Source organism: Seriola aureovittata, chromosome 24 (genome assembly GCF_021018895.1).
Source record: "Seriola aureovittata isolate HTS-2021-v1 ecotype China chromosome 24, ASM2101889v1, whole genome shotgun sequence".
Taxonomy (NCBI): Eukaryota; Metazoa; Chordata; class Actinopteri; order Carangiformes; family Carangidae; genus Seriola; species Seriola aureovittata.
In genome coordinates, this window is record NC_079387.1 from 10,869,512 (window position 1) to 10,896,633 (window position 27,122).

A 27,122-nucleotide genomic window follows, 5' to 3' on the forward strand; every position below is an offset into this window, starting at 1 on the left:
TCTCCTTCCGGCAGCGCGGAGCGGAGCGGGCTTCCGAGAGGGGAGGCTCGGAGCTCCAGCTGGTGTTTGGCTCGTGACGCGGAATCAGGTGGAGGAAAATCTCCTTACAGAGGAGCGTGGCGGTAGAAATACAGGGGAGGCAGTGAACGCAACACTCCGCTCCAACAAACACAGCAGCTCCGTCCGCTCCACAGGGAGTTCACCCGGACTACCGACCGCATCGCCCGGCCCCCCGCTGGTCCCGGTCCACATGCGGGTCTGTGTTTGAGGAGTCACCTTCCAGGAGGCTTTGCAGGAGCAGCAGGAGCAGGAGCAGCAGGAGGAGCAGGAGCAACAGGAGCAACAGGAGCAGCAGGAGCAGGAGCAGCAGGAGCAGCAGGAGCAACAGGAGCAACAGGAGCAACAGGAGCAACAGGAGCAGCAGGAGCAGGAGCAACAGGAGCAGGAGCAGCAGGAGCAGCAGGAGCAGCAGGAGCAGGAGCAGCAGGAGGAGCAGGAGCAGCAGGAGCAGGAGGAGGAGCAGGAGCAGCAGGAGCAGGAGCAACAGGAGCAACAGGAGCAGCAGGAGCAGGAGCAGCAGGAGCAGGAGGAAGCGGTTCATTCACTTGAGAGGTAAAACAGATTCATGTTTTATAATGTGAAGCTGAACGTGCACGCAGCGCTGTGCACTGCTGCGCCTCATTAATTAAAAGTTGAGAGGAAACAGCAGTTAATTAGGAACCGCGTGCATATAGGGTACAGGTTAAATTCTGGTCAAATAAAAATGCTAATTTAGTTATTTTTTAGTTTTCTGTTTTTTTTTTTTTCGATTATAAAAATGTAAGAAAAACAAAAAAACATGACGTTTCCAGACTTTGTTCTTTCTGAGATTAAAACCTTAAATGTCTTTTTGCAGGAGATTGTTTTTACTGATTATAACGCGTCATTAATTAATTTTCCAAGTAAACAAAGTGTGTATGCATGTATGAGTGAGTGTGGCTGCCCGTGGTGTGTTCAGTGTCACTAAGTGTTTAGAGATGTTCCACCTGTTGCTCATCCTGAAGAAAAAGACAGTTTGGTGATTTAAGAAGTGACTCAGCTCCTCCACAGCTGTTGGATCTTCTTTGTTAATTGGAGTGATCTGGGTTTGCATGCGAGCGTCAACAAGCTGTCACAAGTTTATCATCTAAACAAACACGTCCAGTTTATTACACAGATATATTTTCATGTCAGTCAGTAAAGTTATTTTCACTCTATCTGGGTTCGGTTCATCAGGACAACAGACAGAATGTGGTTGTGATGGACCGACGCTCTTTGCCTTAAGCCAGGCCGCTTGTTCTGAATGACTCCCCTGTTTCAATAAAGGGTAAAACATTTTATCACCATTGATCCCAGACATCCGAGATACTGGTGAAGAAGCCGGCGTCACCAGACGGCACAAAACAAACTGCCCCCTCCCCTCAGTGCGACCTGCACTTGCTGAACACCCACATGTGCAGTAACAGATAAGAACGGCCACACCTCGAACACACGGGGCAAACCAGATGTTTTCTCTGGCTGCTTCACTTTTATTTGACGTTGCTGTAACTGAAGTAGAATTACAGACACGAGGATCGGACGAATCCAGCAGCAGGGACGTTACAGCCGCCGACAGCTGAAGGTCTGAGAGGAGTTTGATTCAGAGACAGTTCAGTCCTCCTCGTCTCTGCTGGACCTCCTGGTTCTTGGGTCGGAGCGTTTGATACCAGCAGCCTTTACAGTTAAAACGCCAGTGATCCGAAAGCTTAACGTCACAAAGTAAAACACACACATTGAGCTTTTCTTGTGGTTTATTTCAGGCTCCGTCCGACGCGTCGCAGGTTCAACAGTGAATGAACGACTCTGCAGAATATTAACCGTGTGCTAAACTGCATGAAGTTAAAATGTAAAGCTCTGACATGAACTCTGACCTTTTCAAAAGTGACATAATCCTTTAAATTAATTCTTACTCTAATGTGATGAATGAGTAACGATCTGCTGCCGGTGACCTGGGCAGAAGGGAAACGCTGAACACAAGACTGGAAGTTTGATATAAATTATAAAGCAGCAAGAACAGCGATGGTGAAGATGCGGAGACGCCACGAAGAGAGGACGATCAGAAAAACAGATTCTCTCACAGTGTTTGTTGGTTTGTTGTCGTGCAGTCCGGCGTCATGATGCGGCTGTTCATCCTCCAACTCCACATTTACGTTTACGAGCTCGTTTCCTGTTAGCGTTGCTTCTGTCCAGATGTTGTCATGTAAACAGCTTCTTAAATAGATTCAAACTGTTTTTCTTATGATTATATTATTGTAACTATTAATTATTATTATATGTTTAACCATTCAAAGAGTTTGACCTTTGACCTGAGTGTCTGGGATGGAAACTGGTGTGCGGCCGTCACCTCTTCCATCAGTGACGTGATGTGCTGTTATTATTTAAGCTTTTAATCCCGTTTGATTAAAAATGAAAAAATAACCTTCCAGCTGAAGTTTGTAGAAGAGGTCAGAGGTCAGACTCCGATGAAAACCCGTGACGATCTAATCAAACCTGAGCGTGCACTTAACCACAGACCCAGAAAGCAGATCCAGGACAGACCGGACACACACTGAGAAGCAGCTGACGCTCAGGTCTTGTTGATTTGCTTCCTGCACTTTGTTTAAAGCTTATGTGAGTATGAAATCAGTATTTAATGGATGAGAGAGGCAACAAAGGATCCGCCTGTACTGCAGGGTCTGACATTATCAGCAGCGTACAGTGCGTCCTGTCTTCTGTGCATTTCATTGGAAAATCCATTTAAACGTATACATTTAGTTCCATCATGTGTCATGTGACCTTTAACGTCACATGTTGATTATCGGCGCAGACTGGAGGAAGCTGCAGGCGTCTTGTTTCTGTCGGACTGAGCAAAGATAATTCACTTAACTACAGTTACTGAGAGAGCTGATGTTAGCGTGTCGCTCAGAGCCTCGCTGGTTTGGAGGTTGCGTTGCGGCTGACACCAAAGCGTCTCTGACTCTGCCGCCTGCTGTTTTCTTAGTGAACAGAAGACGAAGCTGTCGTTTCTAAACCGCCAGGTTAAACTCGAGCGGGACCGTCCCGCTTTTTGTTTTTCTAACCCAGTTCAGATTAAAACAGGTTGGAGACGGGGCTCAGGTCGTCGCGACCGGATGTAAAGTGACTGAGTGAGTGAGACCGCCCCCTAGTGTCGTCCACGCCCAACGAATCTGCAGCGCTCGCCGCTTTAATCTCGTTAAAACACGAGAGCGGTGCAGATGATTAAAGCGGAGATCTCACACTGCGCCTCTGTCCCGCCTCTGAAACTGAAACCACCACTTCCTCCTCCAAAATCTGTCTGTCCCGAGCATCATGTGTGGTAAAATCCAAACATGACTTCCTGCCAGTCCCTTGGATCCTGCGCAGGAAGGTTGGACTCCACCTGTATGAAACAGGAACAGTAGATTCAGACTGAAGAAATAGTTTAAAACTGTTGTTGTTGCTCAACAGTGATGATACTCTGGTCATTATGTGTGTGTGTGTGTGTGTGTGTGTGTCAGCATATATCAGCCTGTTCCCAGTAATGATAGTCTGTCTGTTAATTAGTAACAGGTCAAAGTGGACAGGATTATACAATGCTGCAGACTTCACATGTGACTCCCTGTGGATCGAATGACCCTGTCTGTTCAGATCTGTGTTTCCTGTGTGTGTGTGTGTGTGTGTGTGTGTGTGTGTGTGTGTGTGTGTGTGTGTGTGTGTGTGTGTGTGTGTGTGTGTTGCCTGAGGCGCTGTGTGAGCTGTGATGGGTGGATGCTCTGACCACTGCAGGAATGGAGCTCCAGAGCAGCGTACATCTCTCAGATAAGACTTATCACTGCTGGATCTGCACATGACGGTTGAAGTCGAAGCCACAAAGTCCGACAGAAACGTCTCGTCGCTCTCTCTCTCTCTCTCTCTCTCTCTCTCTCTCTCTCTCTCTCTCTCTCTCTCTCTCGCTGCCGTGTGAGAACAGTCGCCACACTTCAGGGAATAGGCTTTACCCTGAAAGCCTGATGTAATTGTCTGACTTCCATGAAGCACATAGAGAATAAACCCTGACTCGCTCGGCCGTTGAAGGGTCGATGCTCGTGTTGTTGAAGAAGTCGTTTGTGTGTGTGAAGCTTGAAAATCAATTAGCAGACGTTTTAGAGACGGTCCTCACAGGAAAATGACAGCAGCAGTGATTTGTTGATCTGACGACAGCTTCCTGCGGACTGTAAGTTTACGGCACGTTCATGAACACACGGTTAAAACAGGCGCTTTGACACTTTCCCAGTATTAATATAGAAGCATGTTTCGTGCTGTTGTCAGTCTGACGTTGACAAACTAAATGTGGCAATTAATTCAACTGAATGTCACAAAAATCCATAAACCACCTCCGTCTTTAAGTGACGCATTACTGTAAAGTCTCTTCCCTGTTTGTGTGTTGGGGCTTAATGAGAGTCTTTGTTGTTAAAGGTCAGAGACTCGCCTGTGGGGACAGAGCTGTGATGAAACAGCAGCAGCGCCGCCATTTGAATAAGCCTTATCTCTTATTTGAAATAGCTTTTTAAAGGTTTGTGCTGTCGGGATGAATTTCTCCGGCTCTCCGGTGAAGCTCCTGCCGGCTTCACGAGGACGAACGGCGGATTCATCAGAGGTTTGCAGCCGTGAACTTCAGAGAAACAGTTAATTGTTTTAGAATAAATGCGACGGTGCTGCGATTACACAGGAACAGCTGCTGCTTTAAATGTCAGTGTCTACGTTTTATCGCCAAAGGTAGAAAGAGCTAAGGGGTGAACGATGTGGCTTTGGGACAAACAGCTGGATTGGTGGCAGATGTGTTGCCATGGGAGCAGCATTGTAGGAGGAGCAGGAGTTGTATTTTACGTGTTTCTCCGAGGTTCTGAAGGCAACTGGACCTGCTCCTCCTGCTCCACCTCTCAGCTGAGGCTGCGTCCGCACTTCTACGTTTTCATGTGCGAGCCGGTGTAAACAGGAAGTAGATTGTCTCTAGCAAAGACAGCTGTAGCATTAATACAGAGAATGTAAGACAACAAGGTCAGTGACACTGTCATTCACCACAGGTAGTCCAGGCTGATGAGAGCCAATCAGGAGAGACCGTGGCTGTGACCTCATCATTTACAAAGGTCTCACTTTCTGTCCAGACGACAACACAACCCCAGAGTTTTCAAAATAAAACACAACCTCAGGGTTTTCAAAAGAAAACACAACCTCAGGGTTTTCAAGCAGAAGAGATGAGGTTTGAAACTAACACGAGGTCGTGTGAACGGAGCCTGAAACTCGACCTCAGTGCTGCTGACTGGGGGGGGGGGGTCCCAGGCTTTAACCTCTTGTGGGGTCGTTGAGGTCACATGAGGCCTCGTGTGGACAGGTGTCTGTGGAGGGAACTCCAGACTGGATTAGATTAATGGACAACTTGCTGCAGCTCCAAACAGCCGTAAAGAGATGGAAATGTAATTTCTTTATTCCTCCATGAATGTTCAGAGCGTCCTCGTCTCCAGACTGGACGCCATGTTTCACTCCTCAGAGTTTGTTCAGGAAAGATTTAGCAGCTGCAGCCCCGAGGGAACGTCACTTTTCCTCGCCACTCGATATGTGTGAGTGCAAACAAGTGAAGCTACTTAACGGCCGTGACTCATGCATCGACTAGGAGCTGATGTACCGGGTCGGCGCCGTGGAAACGTCTCGTGCTGTTTGTACTTCCTCCTCTCCGGTGCGAGCCGCCGTCGGTTCACAGCGGCTCATGTTTTACACTTCTTCTTCTCTTTTTAGAAAAGTGGAAAACATAAGAGGTGGAGAGAAGCATCCGGTGTCAATACATTGTTTTTTTGATTGGCATTTAGCAGATCACTCAATAGTCACATTATCAATGACATTAGCTGACGGTCGAACGGATGATTGGATTAAAGTGTTTTCACTTTATTGTTCATCTCCACTAAAGGATTGAAAGTTTGTTAGTTTTAGTTTTCAGTGTTCAGGTGAACGTGGAGTCACTGCGGCGTTTCATCTCTGACGTTAATGATTTCAATTTTCCTCCGCGGCTGGAAAAGGATGAAGCATCTATCAAGGGCCAGTTCGCTGTTATTTCCCCTGTGGGTCGATGAAGGTGCTGAGAGTTTGATCATCCGCCTCCCTGTGAGCGGCAACCTGTTGTGATGTGAGTGCTTGTTCACCGTGGGTGTGCGCGGCGCGGCGTTAAGCTTCTCGGCGCAGTCGTATAGATTATCCCGTCAGCCCCGGGGGTCGTCAGAAAGCTTTCCAGCTGGAGCCTGGGGATGGGAATCGATCGGGCGCTGTATGGGGAGGGAGCCTGTTGTCACGGCAACAGGTGAGGCAGGATGCAGGAGGGATGCTGCGTTCGTGTGACGGATGAACCTTTGAGAAACGGGTCAGACATCGGTTCAGAGCTGCTGCTCCGTGTGTGACGGTGTTTGTGTTGCGGAGCTCAACAGGTTCCAGCTGCTTCCTCGTGCTTCTCTCTAACACACAGTGTGTGTTCAGGTCAGAGAAGCTGCTGGAGAAGCAGCTGCTGGAGGGAAGACGACCGGCTGATGGAGTGGATGTTGTAAAAGCACGAGCTTTTAATGAATTTAACTGAGCGGATGGTTTTTGGAAAGATTCAGAGAAATGTGAAAACACGGGGGATTTCTCGCCTTTTTAAACTGCAGACAGTTAATCATATTAGATGTCACACTGGTTCTACTCGATTACAGCTCCTAAATGTCCTGCAGTTTCTAGGGAACTCCCCCGGATGAGACTGTGTAATTTGGGACTAATTATATGGAGGATGGAGACCATTTATCAAGCTCTAATTGCTGCTGCAGAAATGACCAATGACACGACCCTTAGTCTTGTTTACATGAGCTTTAATCAGCTGTTGCCTCATGATGATCATGTTCTCTTGTCCCTGGACTTCATGGAGGTGTGACAGTGAATCTCTGGAGCGGCTCCTTCAGGACAAACGGAGGTGGACGTATCGCTGCTAACGAGAGTCAGCAGGTCCGAGTCCTGCGTGGCTGCAGAGGCAAAGCTCTGGGCCCAGAGCACGAGGTCTTAATGGTTTTAACTAATGAGTGGATGGTTTTTGGAGAAATCTGAAAACACGGGGGGATTTCTCGCCTTTTTAAACTGCAGTCAGTTAATCATATTAGATGTCATACTGTTTCTACTCGATTACAGCTCCTTAAATGTCCTGCAGTTTCTAGGGAACTCCCCCGGATGAGACTGTGTAATTTGGGACTAATTATATGGAGGATGGAGACCATTTATCAAGCTCTAATTGCTGCTTCCTTCACTTCCTGATGTTTATTTAAATCTGTAACTGACACACTGAAGCTCTGAGACTCTTCAGACCTGCTGATGCTCCAGGTAATGGGTTAATGACTTAATTTGTAAAATGAATAAACAGTGTTTGGGAAAGTATTTTTGGAGGAAGCATTAGCGCAGGCGAAAACCAGCAACAAAGACCGACTTGTTGACACAGAACTTCCTGTCCTCTCTATAGAGTCGCTCTGCATCCAGATACATGAAGAATGATGGGATCAAGATACAACGATTAATTAACTCAAACTTTACGGCCTTCAGGATTCAAATATATATATATATATATATATATATATATATATATATATATATATATATATATGTATATGTGTATTACCTGAGGTGTTTAGTTCTCCTCTGGAAAATAAGACGTAATATCATAGTGGTTATATTGACAGCAGCAGTGACTTCTTCTTCAGGTGTGTTTCCCTCGTGTGATCTATAAAACCTTAATTCAAGTCGTTCCAAAACCAAAGACGAATCCACTTTAAAACAGCTGCTTTAATGTGAAGGGCGGCTCCATCAACCAGACGTGTTCTTATTGTTGTTTTCCCGGTAGAAGAGGTGGAGCTGTTTTTCCTCACAATGTTCCCGTCACGGACTTTAAACCTGCGGCAGATTATGACTCATGTTTGTGAAGATGCAGAAAGCAGCACAACTTTCTATCAGCCGTCCATTCAAAGTCCTGATACTGAAGAACATCGGTACTGTACGTTCTGCTGTCCCATCCTCCGCTTGCCAAAGTCCTCAGTCTATAAACCCCCCGGTTATTCATTCATCCGCCTCCCAGCAGCAGCTTCTTCCCCTCACAGTTCAGTTTGTGCGCGGTGGGACTTATGGTTGACATCATTAGGGTTGAAGGACGCGGAGACGTGTTGAATAAACGACTCCAGCCTGAAATAAAGGAGCTTTCTAACGACTCACACTCACCTTTGTGTCTGAGAAAGCAACCAGGTGCTGGAGTTGCTTCGACACGTGTGCTGTGGATTTACAGGCCAATAAAAGAGGCTATCAATGTGATGGCAAGTCATTTCGTAATCACAAGTGTAAACAGGTGCAGACGTGTCCAGGTGTTATCAAAGTTACACCTCAGCTAATGAGCTTTAAGGACACATTAGGCTCCGTGTTTACGCAATCATTATGGCCGCGGTGAAAGTGTGAATACGTCGTCCTGCAGCGGACGTCCCTCAGATGGACTCGTCCCTCCGGCTTCACGCGGACCGGACAGTGTGATGAATAAAGACCAGGAAGGAATATGAGAGAAGCTTCCCCTCGGCCCGAGGACGGGTCACATGCATGAAGCTTTCCCCTCCGGCCGCTTGTGTGACGTCCGTGTGACAGGAAGTCGTGAATTAGCTCAGGAGCCGGGAAAAAACTGGTGTCACTCATAAATGTTTCCTGACTGAAACACATGATAGAATACTCTGAGATGGAGCACAGTTCACGGTCCACCGGGACGACGCTCTGCAGAAAGCTGCTGCTAACAAACACACACCGCACCAGTAGAATCAAAGTGCATCAGCACAAGACTGAATCACTGAATCATCAGAAGGAGAAAGTGATGAGGTCTAAAACCTGGTGGCTTCACACCCCTGAGGGCTCCGAGCTGACCGATGACACGACCCTTTGTCTTGTTTACATGAGCTTTAATCAGCTGTTGCCTCATTACGATCATGTTCCCTTGTTTTAAACATCTGTCCCTGGACTTCATGGAGGTGTGACAGTGAATCTCTGGAGCGGCTCCTGTAGAACAAACGGAGGTGGACGTATCGCTGCTAACGAGAGTCAGCAGGTCCGAGTCCTGCGTGGCTGCAGAGGGAAATCAGTGGCACTGGTTTCCTTCAGATGTGATAGCTGGCAGAGTGAAGGGGGGGGGGGCTGGTGTCGGGGAGTTGAGCAGTCCTGCTTGATCTTGAAGGTCGAGTCCTTTCGTCCTGTGGTGTGTGTGTGTGTGTGTGTGTGTGTGTGTGTGTGTGTGTGTGTGTGTGTGAGGGTGAGCGAGGTCTGCAGTTTTAATCCTGTCCTCCTGCACGATCAAGGCCGGGATTATTCAGTGATTGTTGTCTTAGTGCTGGAGGATCAAGCTGCTGCTGTTTGCATGTCACTTCTGTCATGCTCCTCATAACAGCCGAGTGGAAAAGCCTCGAGCTGCCGAGTGACTCCATCACTGAGTCTGAGCGACGGCCCTTTACATCAGGTTTATTAGGTTGTTTTATTGTGTGTTTGGTGTCTGCTGTCCCAGGTTGACTCTCACAGCTGTCAGCAGCTGGAAACCACTGGAACAAAGACCTCAATATATAAGAAAAATAAGGATTAGGAAAATAATATATGGAATGAAAGAAGGTAAAATTTGGAGAAACAAAAAACTGAGGAAAAAAAAGAAGGAAGGGAAGAAATGAGGAAGGAAGAACAGAATAAAGAAAGATGAGGAGGGATGTAAAGGAAAGCATGAAGGATTGAAGGAAGGAAAATGGAAAGGAGGAGGAGGAGGAAGAGGAAGATGATGGCAGCCTGTAGCTTGAACTAAATCATGTGAGATCGAGGTCAAAGACGCTCGATTAATCAGATCCACAAATGAAATCAGTTAATCAGGACTTTGGTCAGAGCGGGAACGAGTCCCTGAGCGGAATGAGAGACTCCACACGCTGCGACGGACAGCAGCTGCCCCGCCACAATAAGAGTCAGCTGTCCTGACCTCTGTTGCACCATGGGACAAATCACAAGCTGTGTCCATCAGAGAAGACAACAACCTCAGGACGTCCTCCGGAGTCTGCAGACAGACTCTTCAGCTGGTTGATTATTGATCAGATACGTTATTTGATTTGATCACTGATGCATCACCTTGTTTAAGCCTGAACAACATTATTGATCCCACACACACACAAACAGAAACTAAGCAACAGAGTCTTTGTGATGTTGTTCACTGCTGCATGAGTCGTGACTGTGGTGACGTGCAGAGGTAAAGCTAGAGCACCTGTCGCCAGGGACCAATCAGTGGCCGTCGGCTCAGAGGAATCCAGCGTGAGAGCAACAGGAAGTAGATTCAGACCCTCGCTCCTCCAGAGCTGCAGCTGAAGCTCCTGAGCTCTCAAAGTGGTTCCTGGAAAAGTGGCAGGGAGTTTCCTGATAGTGACGCATGGCTCCACCTCCAGGTTCGGGATCTACTTTTAGGCTCTAGCCTCTCGGTTCCTGGAGGAGTTGGCAGGTAGTTTTTGGCAGGTAGTTTTTGGCAGGTAGTTTTTGGCAGGTAGGCTGACCCTGATAGCTGGTGGACCAGCACAGTCCGACCTTCACGGCAGGTTAGGGAACTAAATGTGGATCCTTGATTCTCCGGGTGAAATGACGTCCTGCAGATTGAAGTGATTGGTGATCGTGACCCACAGACCGAGGGGCGACATCTGTTCTGTCACATTCATGCAAAGGAGAAAATCATTTCATCAGTTTAGTTCATATCTGTGTCCATAACTCGTGGCCTGACGTTCTGCACATGCTCAGTGTCTCTGACGGAGCAGTTCACTGGACTAAGCTGATTAGAGTAATGAGCTTTCAGCAGACCTTTAAAGCCCAGAGATGTGTAGGTCTGACGAGCAGAAGCCTAATTAATGTGGAGGGACACATGAAGCCCGTCACATACTCATACCACACAGGATCTGAATATCTGCACAAGCAATCAGCTGGATGAGGAGGAGCGCTCGTTAATATAACGCTTATTCTCCCATGTTCATGTTCACTAAGACTCCGCCCACATCAAAGCCTGAAATCTGTCATCAATCAATAGCCAAAGTATTCTCACATCTGCACTCTTTTAAAATGAATTAAAAATGTGAATGATTCATGAGGGCGAGAGAGGAGAGAGAGAGAGAGGAGAGGAAATGTCTCTGCTGGTGGAAGTTAATCATGAGGTGTTGTTGGGGGTTTCCTGCTCATTTGTTTATGTTGTTTTGTTTGTTTTCGTGTGTGTGTGTGTGTGTGTGTGTGTGTGTGTGTGGACAGGTCGACAGGAGGCGGCAGGATGCTGTGGCTGCTGCTCTGTCTGCTTCCTGTGGCGGGCTGCAGCAGGACCGTCACTCAGGACGTCACGTATAAAGAAGGACACGGCGACCACAGTGAGTCTCAGTCTGATCCCGGCGTCTTTAACGCCAGAAAATAATGAAGTGAACAAACAAACAAAAACACACACTGTGTATCTTCTGCAGGGATTGTTTTTATTATTCTTCCATCCTTCCTCATTAGCAGCTTAAGATACACTTGATGTGATGAGTGTGTTGTTGCTGCTGATGTCAGTGTTAGCTCTAAACAAACACTGACCCTGGATCAGGTGTTTCAGTGACTCACTTCCAGCCTCCTCCTGTGTCTTCAAAGCTCCTCGTCCACAGCTGGAGGATTTACAGAAGGGCGTGTGGATTAGGGGATGGTAACGTGATAATAATAATACAAACTAAATAATATTTATGTTTTACTAAAAAGCTCCAGAAAATAAAAACAGTAAGAAAACTGGATGAAAATAGAAATAAAAAGCAGGAGATCGATCCAGTGGAAGAAGTGTTTTGAACTGAAGCCGTGACATTCACTCAAACAGCCAGTCATTAAAATCATCATCATAAAAGCACCTTTGACCTTTTCCCCGGGAGGTTTCTATCTGTCGCTCTGACGTCAGCCGACCGGAGGACTGGAGCAGCTGTGAGTCATTACCTCTCCTATGAGAACATCTCATTTAGGTTGTATAGGCGTGAAGTGTAAACGATGATTGTTGTGAGCTGTTGACTTCATCAGGTTTTTATTGATTGAATTTATACAAGATAAACGAGAGAAAGACTGAAGCTACTGGATTCATTATGTTCTCAGTTCAGCAGTGTTTGTGTTTTCCTGCTGACAAACAAACAAACAAACACAGACAGACGGACGGACGGACGGACGGACGGACGGACGGACGGACGGACGGACGGACAGACAGACAGACAGACAGACAGACAGACAGACAGACAGACAGACAGACAGTGGTGAAAACAGAGTCAGTATAGAACAGTGAGGAGTCTTTATCACAGGTCTGACTCGTCAGTTCTCGTGATCAATAGCCTGATGGGACTGAATGGTGCGAGCTGCTGATCAGATGGAGAGATAATAACTCTAACCTCCGCTCTGACAACAATCAGCCATCGATCCGGTAACCGCCCGGTGACCGTGGCGCGGTGACGTTCACGCCGGGGTCAGTGGAAACTTTCCCACGTGGGTCTGTGGCTATTTTAAAAGAAAAGAGCAGCAGCTGTCTGACGGGCTCGCGCTCAGACGGCGGCCAGCTGTGTCCGACGCTTTCTCTTCGCTCAGCTGGACGTGTCAGCAGCTGGATGAAGCCTCGGCGGGGAGGATGACGAACAGCTCTGCTGTGGTTTCACTGCTGAAGTTCTGTTCATTCCTAGGAGCAGCTTAGACCTGCACAGACCTGCTGTTTCAGCCTCAGTTTGGGCTTTTTAGTCAGACGTTTGTGGCTCGTTCGGACGTGTATGTGTAGAAAGAATCTAAATAAAACACTGAACATTTGCCTCTAGGTTTTACAAAACCCTCTGTCCTCAGACCATCGAGTTGGACAAGGAGAAACTCCACAAACAAAAAGCTTTTAACAGGATAAAAGCAGGAGGGATCCCTCTACCAGCACGGACAGACAGGAAGTAGATGTCGTGTGTGTAGAGTCGAGTATAAAACAGATTTACAGTGTGGAAAAATCAGGATGACAACATTATAGACTGTAAACACGAGTGGTGAATATGGACGACCTGATGTGACCCTCGGAGCATCAGCTGAGTTCCAGCCAGAAGTCGAACCCAGACTTCAGACAGAGACGCACTGTCACGTCTTCATGTGTCGTCTCACCTGACTGAGGTTTGTCTTTGTCCCAACTGAAAGGTTGTTCGTGCTTCTCACAAAATGTCACAGGCCTGTGTGTAATGGACTTCCAGTCAGTCTCATTATTTCATGTCCTGACGTCTCTCTGTCGCGTCTCTGTTCTGACGTGGAGCGTCTGAAGCGGCTTGTTTCCTCCACGCCGCCACAAACAAACGCCACAGCAGGAGTCAGCCAATCACACGCCTGAGACGTCCCTGAGCTGATGTGGATGAAGGATGAGCAGCAGCTGTAGATCTACAAACATGATAAATGTCTTTTAAACTAAAGCTGCTCTGACCACTTAAGAATAAACACAGTTTTATTTTGAAACTCACAGGAAATGAAAGCTCACTCACAACCTTTTCCAGATGTGGAGTTTTCAAGATAACATCACCACGGTGACACAGAGGATGTTTCTTTTCAGAATAAAAGATGTGGTATTCTGGACAATGGCATTAAATCACAAGGTATTAATGATTTTATACGAGCTTGATGAGATCTCAGGGTGTAAACAGCTCGCTCCCTCAGCGTGACCTTCCTCCTCAGTCCTTTCACCTCCTTATAAATAAGAATATAAAAACAGCAGCCGCTCAGAAACAGCCTGCCTGCAGCAGCGTTAAACACAGCTCCAGGAGGCGGACGCCGTCTTTTAAAACCCTCCGTGTCTGATTGCTGCACTTTGCTTCAAAATCACACACCTGAGGCGCAGCTCGCTCTCCGACAGCTGCCAACGCCAGATGTTCTCTGCATGGACGTTCCTGCGCTCCTTTTTAAAATGGAGAAGAGAAGCGGGAAAAAAATATGTTGATAACAGTAATATATGATAAATAAGTGAAAGAGCATCTTCAGCCTGGCTCTGACGCTGTGACATCATGACCTGCTGATGATTGAACTGAGGTCGTTGTGTGTGGAGCTGTTCTACACATCGACTCTGTTCAGCTGCTGCGTCTTATAGACTGAACAACATAAACTCCACGGAAAAAAGGCCATGTTGCTAGGCAACGCAGTAGTTGTTGATGCTGTGCATTGTTGCACACACCTGTCTCACTGCGCTCCTCAGTATCTTAGCATTTAGCGTTAGCCAGACCCAGCATGCACCTTGTGGTCAGGCAACATGATCCGGGCGGTGCATCCAATCAGCAGCTTCGTCTCCGCTGCAGCTGATTGGCCCCGTCTCATTAGTTCATCATAACTTCATCATGTGACTTTTGTTTAAACTCCGTAACGATTTCGACTGTAAGTGACGTGTGTAAAATACTACACAAAGTACACAAAGAGTGAGTACTTCCCCTCTGAGGCCTGTACTGTCCGGTTGGCAGTTTAAGGACATTTATAACCAGCTCTCCTTCTTCTTACCTGAGCTCTCAGGTGTGTCTCTGGTTATTGGATCCGTGAGCATGTTTTTATTGCAGGGATTTCTTCTCCCTCTCTTCATCGTCACGTTGCTCGCCCCCGGAGCTCTGCTGTGAAACACCTGTTCAGGTAACAATAAATATCAGACGTGTGGCAGCTGGATTTCCTCCTGGAGGAGAGAGTGATCTGAGAGGTCGATTGTGTTGGAGTGTGGATCTTTCCTCTCCCATCTTTGGTGGCTGGAGAACCAGTAACGAATGATCTTCACTGTCTTCTGATCTTCTGTCTGTGGAGGCATCAGTGAGTCTCTGTTTCTGTTTGAAGCCTTTACAGGTGGATTTTTCAGTGTAAAACCTGCAGCATGGTCCATCGAACACAACAGCCTTATGTCCGCTCATGCAATTAAACTAGAATTAAGCTCTTATTTAATTCCTGATGGGAAACAAACTGGGCGTTACAGGCGCTGCACAGCACCTGCAGGACAATCTGATGTGCCGCAGGTATAAACGAGTGCGGCTGTGTTTGTGGCCAGCGGGCGTCCTTTCTCGCTTTAGTTCTGAGAAGTGGAGGTTGTTGATCAGAAAGTCCCTGCAGCGTGGCTCACTGAGCTTCTTACTGCAAACACAACAGGCCTTTGTTTCCCCGCTGCCCTCGCTCTGCAGCTCCGTGCATTCTCTGATGGATTACTGCCGCCTCCCGCTGCCATCATCTGTGAAGGCCACATGATGTCTTTTCTTTCTTCGACATGACAAGCAGGACACACAGTCTTTGTGGTGGCACATGTGTAACAGGAGGAACTGAACAATCTCAACTCACGTCCAACACGCCTCAGGCGTCGACATGGACGAGGAGTCCAAACAGGAAGTCTCAAACTCTGTCGGCTCATCAGAGGTCAAATTCTCATCCTGAGTTTTGTCCTGAGACAAGAAATAAGAGGAGAGACAGACACTGACTCAACAAATGCAGCTGCAAACAGAAACAAATGGACAATGGACGTATGAATGTAAAATATGGTATTTCAAGTATATTTGAAATAAGCAGGTGCTTTTATTTCACTTCCTTTTCTCTGCTCGTTCATTCTCCTGTTGAAAACACATCTTCATTCAGACAAATGATACTGAACCCTTGTTACATCATCTGCAGGGAAATGTACCCACTCATGCTTTAAACTGGCACGGCTTGTTTACCATGAGTGGATGAACTGACAGTCGATAATGACACGAACGTACAGTTGTAACCGTCAGGTCACATGTTGTTCTGCTTTAATGCTTAAATAACATAATGTTGTTAAAATATCTCTGTTCAGAATCCACCACGACCTCGTCTCTGATGATGCGTCTGTGTGTGTGTGTGTGTGTGTGTGTGTGTGTGTGTGTGTGTGTGTGTGTGTGTGTGTGTGTGTGCGCAGCTCTGTTCTTGCTTCCTGCTGTTTTCACTGATCAGTTTTCCACTGCTGCTCTAAATCACAGTCATGGGACCAACAGTCCATCAAACAGAGAGGGAATAGATTGTGTGTGTGTGTGTGTGTGTGTGTTTTCTGTCATTCCACACATTCATGGTTGAAACCGACACATTATGTGACACAGAGGGAATGATTGTGTTTGGACGTGATAACGATGCAGCAGAGAGAGAGACGGACACTGATCCCAGATCTGCACTGAGAGAAAATGTGATGGAAGAAAAAAAGAAAAAATCTCAAAACTGCCCAGCGCAGAAAAACATGTTTTTGTCGTTTCACATTAAAGCTCCTCCAGTGTAAAGGTGTGTGTCCATGTGTAGTGTGATTATAGATCAGCTCTAGCTTCTATATTAATACTGTGAAAGTATCAAAGCTTCAGTCCACAGAGAAATGCACACAGCCTGTATTCAGAAACTGAGCCTTAAAACCAGCCGTCAGGACTTCTGGAACTTTGTGATGTCACAACAAAGCAGCCACCAAGCCCCGCCCACCTGGAGCCACCATCCAAACTTTTACAGGATTTGAGTGTTTTTACCTGAAATCTTCTATATTTTTATTGGATCACTCAGAAAACAGTCAGCCAATCAGAAGAGAGGCTCAGAGCCTTCCTGCACCACAATGACATCAAGTTGTGTTCATGCAGGATTTCAGAGAGTCGGACTCTGACTGTGAGGTCCAGGGTAAAACACTGTGTTTCTGTGTTTTCTCCTTTTCTATTCTCTAAATCATGTCGTGGGTCCCCGGGTTCAACCGGTGTGTCGGCACACTGTGGGGAGAGCGATGATCCCTTCACAATAAAAGGGCTGTTAGCTGCTGCAGGACACAGCTGTTATTGTGTTTATGTTTTGTCATGTGACAGACAGCCCACCTCCCACCTGTGTAGAAGTCCACCTGTGTCTGAACCTGCAGGTGCGTGAAAACACCTGTCAGCGCTGTCAGCTGTCGCCGCTCGCACTGACTCGCCTTTTGTGATTTTTTTTTTCCACAGTGGAAGTTGCCGTGACAACAAGGCCTCACATCTACTACTGCCGCTCGCCCAACATGGAGGACTTCACCTGCTGGTGGCATCCGCTCGACAACCTGACGGAGGGAGAGGAGGTCACCTACGTCCTCAGCTACTCCAAAGAGTACGTAGATGTTTTTACACTGAGTCTGATTATAGTTCATTTATTGCACTTTCACATCCTGATCATGTGACCTGATGATGTCATGCAGTGCTTTACATCAAACCACAGACACACACACAGGCCAAAGACAACGTCAGGGAAGCACTTAAGATGTGTGGAGAGAAAAGGACAATAAACAGAACAACATCGTCACTCTTTATGTTGCTGAAGGATCTTTAACAAACATCCTCCATGTGCACTTCAAGGCCAGGAACACAGTGGCGTTTACACCGTGCAGCACGGACCTGCACTCTCCATAAAACTGCAGCTGTTAGCACGACCCGTCTCCGCTGCAGCGAAGAGGCTCAGACCAAACACAACTGCCCCACATCAAAAGTCAACCAAAGTTTCTGGGTCACATGATTCCTGCGGTTTAAATCCAGTTTGATTTCTCGTGCTCCACTTCAGCGTGAGGCTTTTAACTCGTCGATCTGAAAATCCTGACCTCAGCCTCACGTGGCCGCAGACAGATGCCAGCCGGCCCATATGGCACACAGCGAAGAAACTGCTCCAGTAATCAGGACAAATTGGATTGTGCCTTTGTTGCTGCCTGTTGTCTTGTTGTCCTGCAGGAGTTTGTGTGTTTGTGTCTGCAGCCACAAATGTGGATGACAAAAACAGGTGGGAATAAATGAGCAGTTAAAAAAGTGAGTAATGATTAAAGTGTGCAGCAGCTCAGTGTCGAGGAGCTTGGAGGAAGAATCTAATATTTTTTGCACTAAATGACCTTTTTTGTGCAAAATGATAAAATCAGATTTCACACACAAATCCTCCTCCAGACAGGTAGTGAAGGTAAAGTGATGCTGTGAGTCCCATCCTGTCGGTTCATATTGTGCTGCAGCGAGGATATTTTCTCAAAGGTCGTATTAGATCAACACAATCCAGTTGACTCAGAAAGCCTTGAGCCTTTTTCCCGCCCATACGTCAGTGAGTTCAAACCCCGAGGAGACGAAATACAAATCCAAATCACAAACATACAGCTGGGGCTTAAAAAAGCATCGCGGTTAGGGCTTAAAACCAACTTACAGTTTAAAACTGAGACTCTTACAGTTATTATTGTAGTCAGGGTCACACAAAAGCCGCTTTGCAGAAAATGATAAAGATGTTTTTTTTTCCAGGAAAGTAAAACTGTGTCACACACACAGTCACAATCCACTGAATACAAATAAAAAATGGAAATAAAACCACTTTTTAAAAGGTGTATATATAAAACAGGTGCAGATAGAAGAGGCTGTGATAGAGGAGGACGATTGACACAAGTCTTTCCTCCACTGCTGCTTCATTAAAGCGTCACCTTGTCCTTGGTGTCCACAGCAAGGGGCCCACACACGAATGTCCCGACTACGTGACTGCCGGTCCCAACAGCTGCCACTTCGACAGCAGCCACACGTCCATCTGGAAGATCTACTGTATGAACGTGACCGCCGTCACCGCCCACAGGAACTACACCTCCCAGGAGCACTGCCTGGACGTGGCGGAGATAGGTAAGGCACCCAGCTCCTCCTGATTCATCAGGCGTAGAATAAAGACCGTGAACATGTCAGATGCCTTCAGGCCTGGCTGGTTTTAATTTAAATCCACATTAGGCCGGATGACGTGACAGAATTTATATATCAGGATATATTATGTTGAGATATTCACTGTTAGAGTTATAACTCAGTCAGACGTGAAGACGCAGACATGCTGATATGATTCAGTGTGACTTCCACTTCCTGAGCAGATTTCTGATGTCCCTAACCCTAACCTCCCGAATAAACCTCCAGAATAAACCTTCAGAATAAACCTTCAGAATAAACCTCCCGAATAAACCTTCAGAATAAACCTCCAGAATAAACCTTCAGAATAAACCTTCAGAATAAACCTCCCGAATAAACCTCCAGAATAAACCTCCCGAATAAACCTCCCGAATAAACCTCCAGAATAAACCTCCAGAATGAACCTTCAGAATAAACCTCCAGAATAAACCTTCAGAATAAACCTCCAGAATAAACCTTATTACTAGAATTAATGGGAAAACAAGCTGCAGAAGCTGCCTGAGGATTTCTGTTTTTAACTTTTCTTCAGTGTCGCAGGAACACAGTGTTGGTTGTCTGTAGGTGCATGGCTGCATTTCAAACAGGAGCTGCTCAGAACTACGTCAGCCACTTTTAATCACATCAAACTTTTAATGAACAAACTCAGGCTAAAAACAAACATCAAAAAAAGCTTTAACACGGCCCCGCTCTTATTTTTCTCTTCACTAATTAACTCCAGTCAATAAAATTCAACCGCCTGACGCATATTTTTTTCACAATAAAAGCCTGTGAAGAAAAGGAAGTCTGTAAAATGAAATATCTGCGGGTGGGGGTGTGTTTCTTCCACGTGAAGAAGACGAGGAGAAGCTTCGTTGTGATGTGAGTGAGCTGAAAGACATGCTGCTATATGAGCCTGTATTTTAATCAAAAACATTATGAGCAGCTGCGTTATCGTGCAGAATTAATCATCAGGAACATGTGACCTGCTGTGGAGCATCATTATAGAGATGCATGCATACATTGAAAAGCTCTTATTTTGGAGGAGATTGTGATGGTGGAGTTAACGTGGTTTATTGGGGACAGGATGTCTGTTATTATCTGGATGATCTGCGTCCTGAGCGCGTGTGAGACGCCGCTCTGCTTGCGTCATGTGAAACGGCAGATGTGTGTTATCCATCAGCGCTAACATGTGTGTAACAGCCTTGCATGTGGGTCCTTGTGACTATCTTAGCGATCTCTTGTTGGTCTCGGAGAGCAGAGGTCAGGGGGCGTGGCTCTTATCACGGCCCTGCAGGGAATCAAACCCACGGCTGCAGATACAGAACAGGACAGACTGTCTTCACTCTAATGTCATGCTGCTGATGTGACATTCATCTGCATGTTGGAAAAATAAAAACAACTGAGATGAGAATCGATGTTTTTATAATTACAATATGTGGAACTGCAGGAAGCTGTTTTCAGAATAAAAGCCCAAAGAATCGTAATGCAGATTTAGGTCTAAAATAATCACATTTCTTAAGGGCAAAGGAAACCAACAAGATATCTGTCTGTAAGACGCTAGGAATTATGGGAAAAAATGCAAACACAGTAGAAATCAGAATCAGATTACTTTATTGATCCCCAGGGGGAGATCAGGTCACGTCACCGTCGCTCCCTCAAAAATGGAAACGTAACAACAAAGATTAAGATAAAATATAAACATAAAAAGTATAAATATGTCCTTATGCCATGTGTGAGGACATTTTCATTTCATCAATTGATTTATTGTTCAGCCTGTGAAATGTAATAGAAATAATTGTCTTAAATGATTGATTGATTGATTGATTGATTGTGTTCTGTGGAGATCAGGACAATACATGACGTACATTTTGGAATGCGTAACTTTAAGTGTCAAAGTTGCTCTGCAGTGAATCATGTGTCACACTCAGAAACGGATGAATGATCAGATCATTAGAAACAGCGTCAGAGTCGTTAGTTCAGTTCCAGCATCAAAGACATGATGTGAATTTCGTCTGTGTTGTAAGTGACTGGATGTGAGTGAAAGACAAAAAGAAATCTTGTGTTCTCTGTGTTGACCTCTGACCCTGGAGTGCGGCTGTGGTCGTAATGAACAAGCTGCAGGAGGTCGCGGACGTTTTCTCAGAAGATTTCACCTCAGTTATTTGATCCGTGTGAATCTCTCGAGTCTTTACATATGTGACTCATCCGTGACTCAACATGATAACAGAGAACATATTCACAGACAAGTCCTGACGCTCGTCCACAGTGGATGATTTATTGCGAGCATATGACTGCGGGATTAGTGCCGGTGCATTCTGGGCCGGAAAATGTTGAAATGCTGATTAAAGTCGTGAGCCTGGAGCTGGAGCCGCCTCTAACCACCTGACGCACTGGAGCGTTTCTTCTCCTCCCCTCCTCTGACATGTGTTTGACATTCACAATCTGTGTGTGTGTGTGTGTGTGTGTGTGTGTGTGTGTGTGTGTGTGTGTGTGTGTGTGTGTGTGTCGTCCACAGTTCAGACTGAAGCTCCAGTCAACCTGACCTACAACCTGACGGACGCCGGCGGGGACGAGCTGGGCCACAACGTGCTGCTGTCCTGGACGTACCCGGTGCCCTCCGACCTGCGGTACGGCTGGATCACGCTGGTGTACGAGCTGCAGTACCGCCGCGTCACCAAGCCCGACAGCTGGAAGGTGCGGCCAACACACAGCTACACGAGGTGTTCCTAATAAAGCGCTCGCCGGGCTGAGTGTGTCTAACGGGTTGTGTTTGGCGTCGGCAGGTGAAGCACCCGCTGCGGGAGCCTCACGTGGAGCTGCTCGGCCTTCCCTACGGCGACTACCTGATCAGAGTTCGCTGCCGGTCGCACAACTACGGCCTGTGGAGCAAGTGGAGCGCCACACTGTTGATGAGCATCACCAGACCGCCAGCAGGTACACCCACGCTCAGGGTTTCCGTGACAACAAGGATGCAGCAGCAATTAGTTCTCTAATTGCTGTAGTTTACTGTGGGGGGGGGGGGGGCGACGGTGACTCTAATGAGATGTCCTCTGGTTGAACGTGTGCAGGTAAACTCCTGGTGCTGATCCTGGTGACGGGGGTCGGTGTCGTGGCTCTGCTCGTCATCGCCTTTGGTGTCATTCCACAGAGCAAGAGGTACACACACACACACACACACACACACACACACACACACACACACACACACAGAAAACAAACAAGAGACTTTAATAATGAAGGTTCAGCCCTTCAGTTGATCTGTCGACATGATTTCCTGGACAGAAGTTTTGATTTCTTTCTCTTTTTTTCTAATTTGCATGTTCAACATGTTTCATTCTCTGGTTTCCCAGGATTCAGTGCGATGTCAGGTGCAGTGTGTTGACGTGGTCGGTGCATGAACGCGTCTCTCTTTCTGTTTTCACCCTAGAATTAAAGAGTATTTCCTGCCGCCCATCCCCAAGCCGCGGATCATCGGCATCGACTCGCTGCTCCTGAAGGTAACGCAGGAAGTTCCTTATTTCACTTTATTTTGCTTTATGATGTGAAACGTAGCAACGTAGCATAGCAACCAGCCGAGGCCGACGGGCAGCCGCCATGTTTGTTTTACTCTGAAGTCTGAAATTGTTTATGCAACTGCATCTTCTGGTGTGTGTGTGTGTGTGTGTGTGTGTGTGTGTGTGTGTGTGTGTGTGTGTGTGTGCGTGTGCATTCATACGACACACACACACACACACACACACACACACAGCTATTATGATTATTATTATTTCCACTGACCTTGTATTTCCTTTTCTTTATTTCCCATCCTCCTCTGCTCGTTGTCTGCTCTCTCTCTCTTTTTCCTTTCTCTTGCTTCTTTTCCTATTAACCCTTTGACCTCCTCCTCCTCCTCCTCCCTTTTCTTCACATTATACCTTTATTTCTTTCTTAACCTCCATCCTCGTCTCCTCGTTGTTCATTTAATTCTCCTCTTCCTTCACTTTATGTTTGCTTTTTGTCCACTTCCTCCACCTCTTCCATCCTTCCTCTGCTTTTCCCTCCAAACCTTTCATTGTCTCTTTTTCACCTCCTCCTCTGTTTTTCCCCCTTACCTTCCTTCATCACTTGTCTTCTTTTGCTCTCACATCACCTCTTCTCCTGTTTCTTCCATCTTTCTCTCATGTTTCTTTTATTCTCCTTCGTCCTTCTCTCTTTCCCTCCCTTGCACCTCTCACTTCACTTCAGAAGGGGAACCTGGATGAAATCAACCGTCACTTCAGTAACTTCCACAGCTACAGACCTCCGAGCTACACCGAGGAAGTCTGGGACCAGGTCAGCGCCGACAACGTGTATCGCTCCACGCCGAAGGACTGCGGCGTCCCGGCCGACCCCACGGACATAGAGAAGGACGCGTTGATGGTTCCATGTGACCTGGCGCCTGTGGCCACCCACCATCAGCTTACAGCCACAAACCCGATGTCGTACGTACAGAGCCTGTTGCCCTACTGCCCCTCGCCTCCCGAGGCCTTCGCCCCGTCGCTGGACATGCCCTCGCTGTGGCCGAGGCCCGAGATCGTGTCGCTGCCGGGGACGGACTACAGCGTGATGGGACATCCTAACTCTGTCCCTGCTCCCGATGCCACCGCCGTCACCACCAGTCGCTCGCCGCAGGATTTCTACACCTGCGTCCAGCTCATGAATGAAAGCGGCGAGGTGCATCTGGTGCCGTGCCAGCCGCCGCCGTACTGCCGGGAGTTCCCGCCGCCGGCGAGGGTGGATTTCGACGCAGCTGAGAAAGAGGAGAAGAAGAAGAAACTGGCCGACTACCAAGCGAGGAAGAATGTGATGAAAGAGCCGAAAGATGGCGACGAGGCGGAGAGGAGCGAAGCCGCCGTCCCTCTGCTTCCTGTTACCGTCGACAACAAGGGCTAAACGACAGGAAGCACATCCACAAACACTTTGAAAACTGCTGGATATGCTGAAACATGGAAACTGTTGCCATGTGTGAAGTGAGAGTCTGAACCTGAAATGTTCAGACTCGCACGGAAAACAAAAAAAAAACATTGCAAACTACAAAACACTGTTTCTGGTGCAATAACAAAGCGTTTGTGTTTCGGTGACCGACACGTTTTCCTTTGCAAATGTTCCTCTTGACCTCGGCTTGTCTCTGTTTTCGCAGCTGTGGTCACCTGTCCAGGTGCAGTCATGCTTTGGGGACCAAACCTGTGGCTGGTAAAGCTGCAGGGGGAAAGATTTTCATGTAAAAATCCGTTTCAGGTGAAGGAATTCCAACGAATCAGGTTTCTTTATAAAGCACCAGTTGACCGAAGCGCTGCACACAGTTTGGTCAAAGGCACAACAACAGCAAAGACAATAAAAAAGCAGGAATCAGAATTCAAAACCACATTTCTGTAAACAAGCGTTCTCCGTGAAGTCGGTCAAACTTGTCGCCTCGTGCAGATTTATATAAAAGACACATTAAAACACGCTGCTTCTCCCAAACCGCAGAGCTTCACATCCAGGGTCCAACGTCTTTCTCAGGAAACAGAAATAAGAGGCGCAGGTGCGTTCGATGTCGAGCGCTCGGGTGGCTTCAGGTCGGGGTTTCGAGAGTTGGAATCAGTAACCTTTGGTTACCTGTGGCCGTCCTGCTGTCGTGACTGACTCTACAAACACAAGCTGAACAAACAAAGCAGGTTCGGTCTTTATGTCGTGTTCATGTCTCCATGCTCCATCTGGTATATGGACTTTATTACACGTGTGGTGGAACATTAGATCATCCTGCACATGGATGAGTATTAATGAGTATTAATGAGTATTAATCCACGTGTGACTCATTCTGTTCCCCTCAGTAATTAGCCCGGCGGAGCCGCCTGTATCTGTGTGAGGAGAAACGTCTTCGGTTCAAAGACAATCTGTGGATCTGTGTAGATTTGACTCGGACGAGCTTCTTTATGAAGGTGATCGAGCATTTTATGACTAAAGCATGAAACTTTCTATAAACCAGGAAGTTCATTTTCAGACGTGAGTGTAGTCCAGAGCTAACTAGCATGTTAGCTTTTGATTTGAGCTGGTCACGTTATTCCACAGAACACACAGCAGAAGATGTCGCTGTTGTTAATGAGCTAAAGCTACCTTAACCCCTGGAAACCCGGGGGGGGGGGGGGTCTGCAGTTACACGACCACAGCAGCAAAAAAATCATCTTTATTAGAACAGAAGTGCAATTTTTGGTAAAGATGTACAGGACGGTGACCTCCGAGGTCACTAGAGGTCAGATACAAACGGCCTCCACGTCTGAAATCAAATATAAAAGAAATGAAACGTCGGCGCTTTTGTCATGAAATGCACAGTTGGTTCTTTGTCTGATCCACTGGTACGAAGAGTTGGGTTCAATAAGCCCCGCCCCCTCCCACCACAGCTCACACAGTCTGATGTATTTTTCATACGGTGCATTTCTTTCGTCCCGTCGGACAAATGTGAGAATATTACAGAAGGTGCTGAGTTTACTGTAGAGATGCTGAATGACAGACCTCAGGTAGTGTTGCAGACACAGCGAAGAAGACTGGGGCATCAAGTTGCTTCCAGCCTTGAAGGGGAAAGTTTAATGGCGCTCGTGTAGATCCTGACCCTGATCCCAGCTACCTCACATTCCACTCCGACGAGGACGTCTTAGTGCTTGCACGTCCCCGCTGTCACTGAGGTGTTCTGCCCTGTTGCTTTAGTCCGTCTTCGCGGTGGTAAACCGTCGGTGAAGAGTGCCAAACGTACCAGACGTACGAAACCGACGCCGCCGAGCACCAAAGACGAGCGAACGCAACTGGATCAGTCGGTTTCACCATCAGCTGTTGTCGGATGGATTAAGGTGCTCGTCAGGGACACTGAGCCTGATTGACTTGACAGAAGTGGACCACTGAGTATAAAGCACTACCCCCCCCCCCCTCACCTCTGACCCCAGGGGTCACCCAGCACAGACGTTGTGCTGACACTGTTCTCCTGGTCGCTGTTGCAGGTAGACGTCCTGCTGTGATCTTTTTGTGCCTCCATGTGCCTTTTTCTTTTCTTTTCACGCAGCAGTCAGTGTCTGTTTGCTTGTTCCTCTGTTGTGTTGAAATCTCAGCAGACGACTCAATGTGCCACCCCCCCCCCCACCTGGAGACGCTTCATACCAGGAACATGGTTGATGAGTAAAGACCTAGAGTTTATGCACATCGTGTTGTTTTTCACCTTTTTACTGTGACACCAGCCACTAGACGACGTTTCAGTTCAACATGGAACTGAAGAACTTTCTTCTTCACGTTTCTCTTCGATGCAATAAAAAGTGAAAAGGCAGCTGAGTGTGTGAAGGGTTCATCATTTGTACCAGGAAGCAGAGAAGCAGCAGAGAAGTCGTGATGTTTATATTGAGCTGTGAAAGGTTTGTGTGTCGGTCTCGTGCTCACGGTCGACCGTTGACATTTTGTTTTTAACTTAACCGTCTCTCCGTCACCTTCGCAAGAGGTTTGTTCATCTGAGCTTCAGATTAACTCAATATTATAGATTCTTCTGTTCTGTTCTGGAATGTGAAAAATAAAATGTAACCCGTTGTGATTTGCTCCAGAATTTATTTTTCTTACGCCGAGTTATTTCATACGAACGGGATTCAAAGTTGTGGTGAATGTTTTTGATGCTGATGATGATTTACAAATGGAAACATGTGCTTTCATACAGAAGTGGGAATGTTTAGCTAGGCTAGCTGCGTTAGCTCGCTAAGACCACTTCACTGACACGACTTCTCTCATCCAACAGAATTACTATCATTTTAGTAATTTAAAAGAATAAATATAATATGAATATAGATAAAATATAAAAGAATGAGGAAAAATACGCGATAAGAGGTTTCAATGTTTCACAGGTTTTACTTTTCTGCTGGAAATATTCAGAAATATAAATTAATTTGTCTCCACTTTAAGAAAAACAAAAACCCTTGGATCCATTTAATTAGTCTTAAATTACAAATGAACAACACACCAGATGAGCTCATAGTGGTGGGTCAGAGAGAGAGAGAGAGCGTGTGACTTAAATTAGCTGCATTCTGCTGTTATAAATAGAGGATAATCAGCTGACTGGAGATAAACACAGGCAGGATCTGAAGAAGGAAACATTGAATGAAAGGAGAGAAATCAGGGGAGAGACAGAATAAAAACAAAAATAAAAGAATGGAAGAAGTAAGAAAAGAGGAAATGAAAAAAGGCAAGAAAAAAAATAAGAAATTAGCAAATGTGTGATGATAATGATGAACATTAAAATCTGAATCTGGCAGATAAACGCAGACGAGTGAAAAGTAGAAAAAATAAAAAGTGTAAAAACCGCTGAAGCGTCTTTTTCTCAAGTGAAAGTCCTCGGTTACCTGAAGCTGTGGTGTCGGGTGTCAG

At 46.7% G+C, this 27,122-nt stretch overlaps 1 protein-coding gene across 2 annotated transcripts; it reads left to right on the forward strand.

Moving 5' to 3' along the window:
- On the forward strand, nt 1–26,304 carry LOC130165438 (growth hormone receptor-like). Of its 2 annotated transcripts, none has more exons than XM_056370730.1 (9): nt 1–612; nt 11,353–11,465; nt 17,040–17,178; nt 18,532–18,701; nt 21,247–21,425; nt 21,515–21,665; nt 21,800–21,887; nt 22,159–22,228; nt 22,956–26,304. In XM_056370730.1, exons 2-9 carry the CDS (start codon nt 11,372–11,374, stop codon nt 23,640–23,642), a joined length of 1,578 nt encoding a protein of 525 aa, XP_056226705.1. In that variant the 5' UTR covers nt 1–612; nt 11,353–11,371; the 3' UTR covers nt 23,643–26,304. The 2 variants fall into 2 exon arrangements, with proteins under 2 accessions (XP_056226705.1, XP_056226706.1); XM_056370731.1 differs by having other exon boundaries at nt 22,959–26,304.
- The last annotated feature ends 818 nt before the right edge of the window (nt 26,305–27,122 follow it).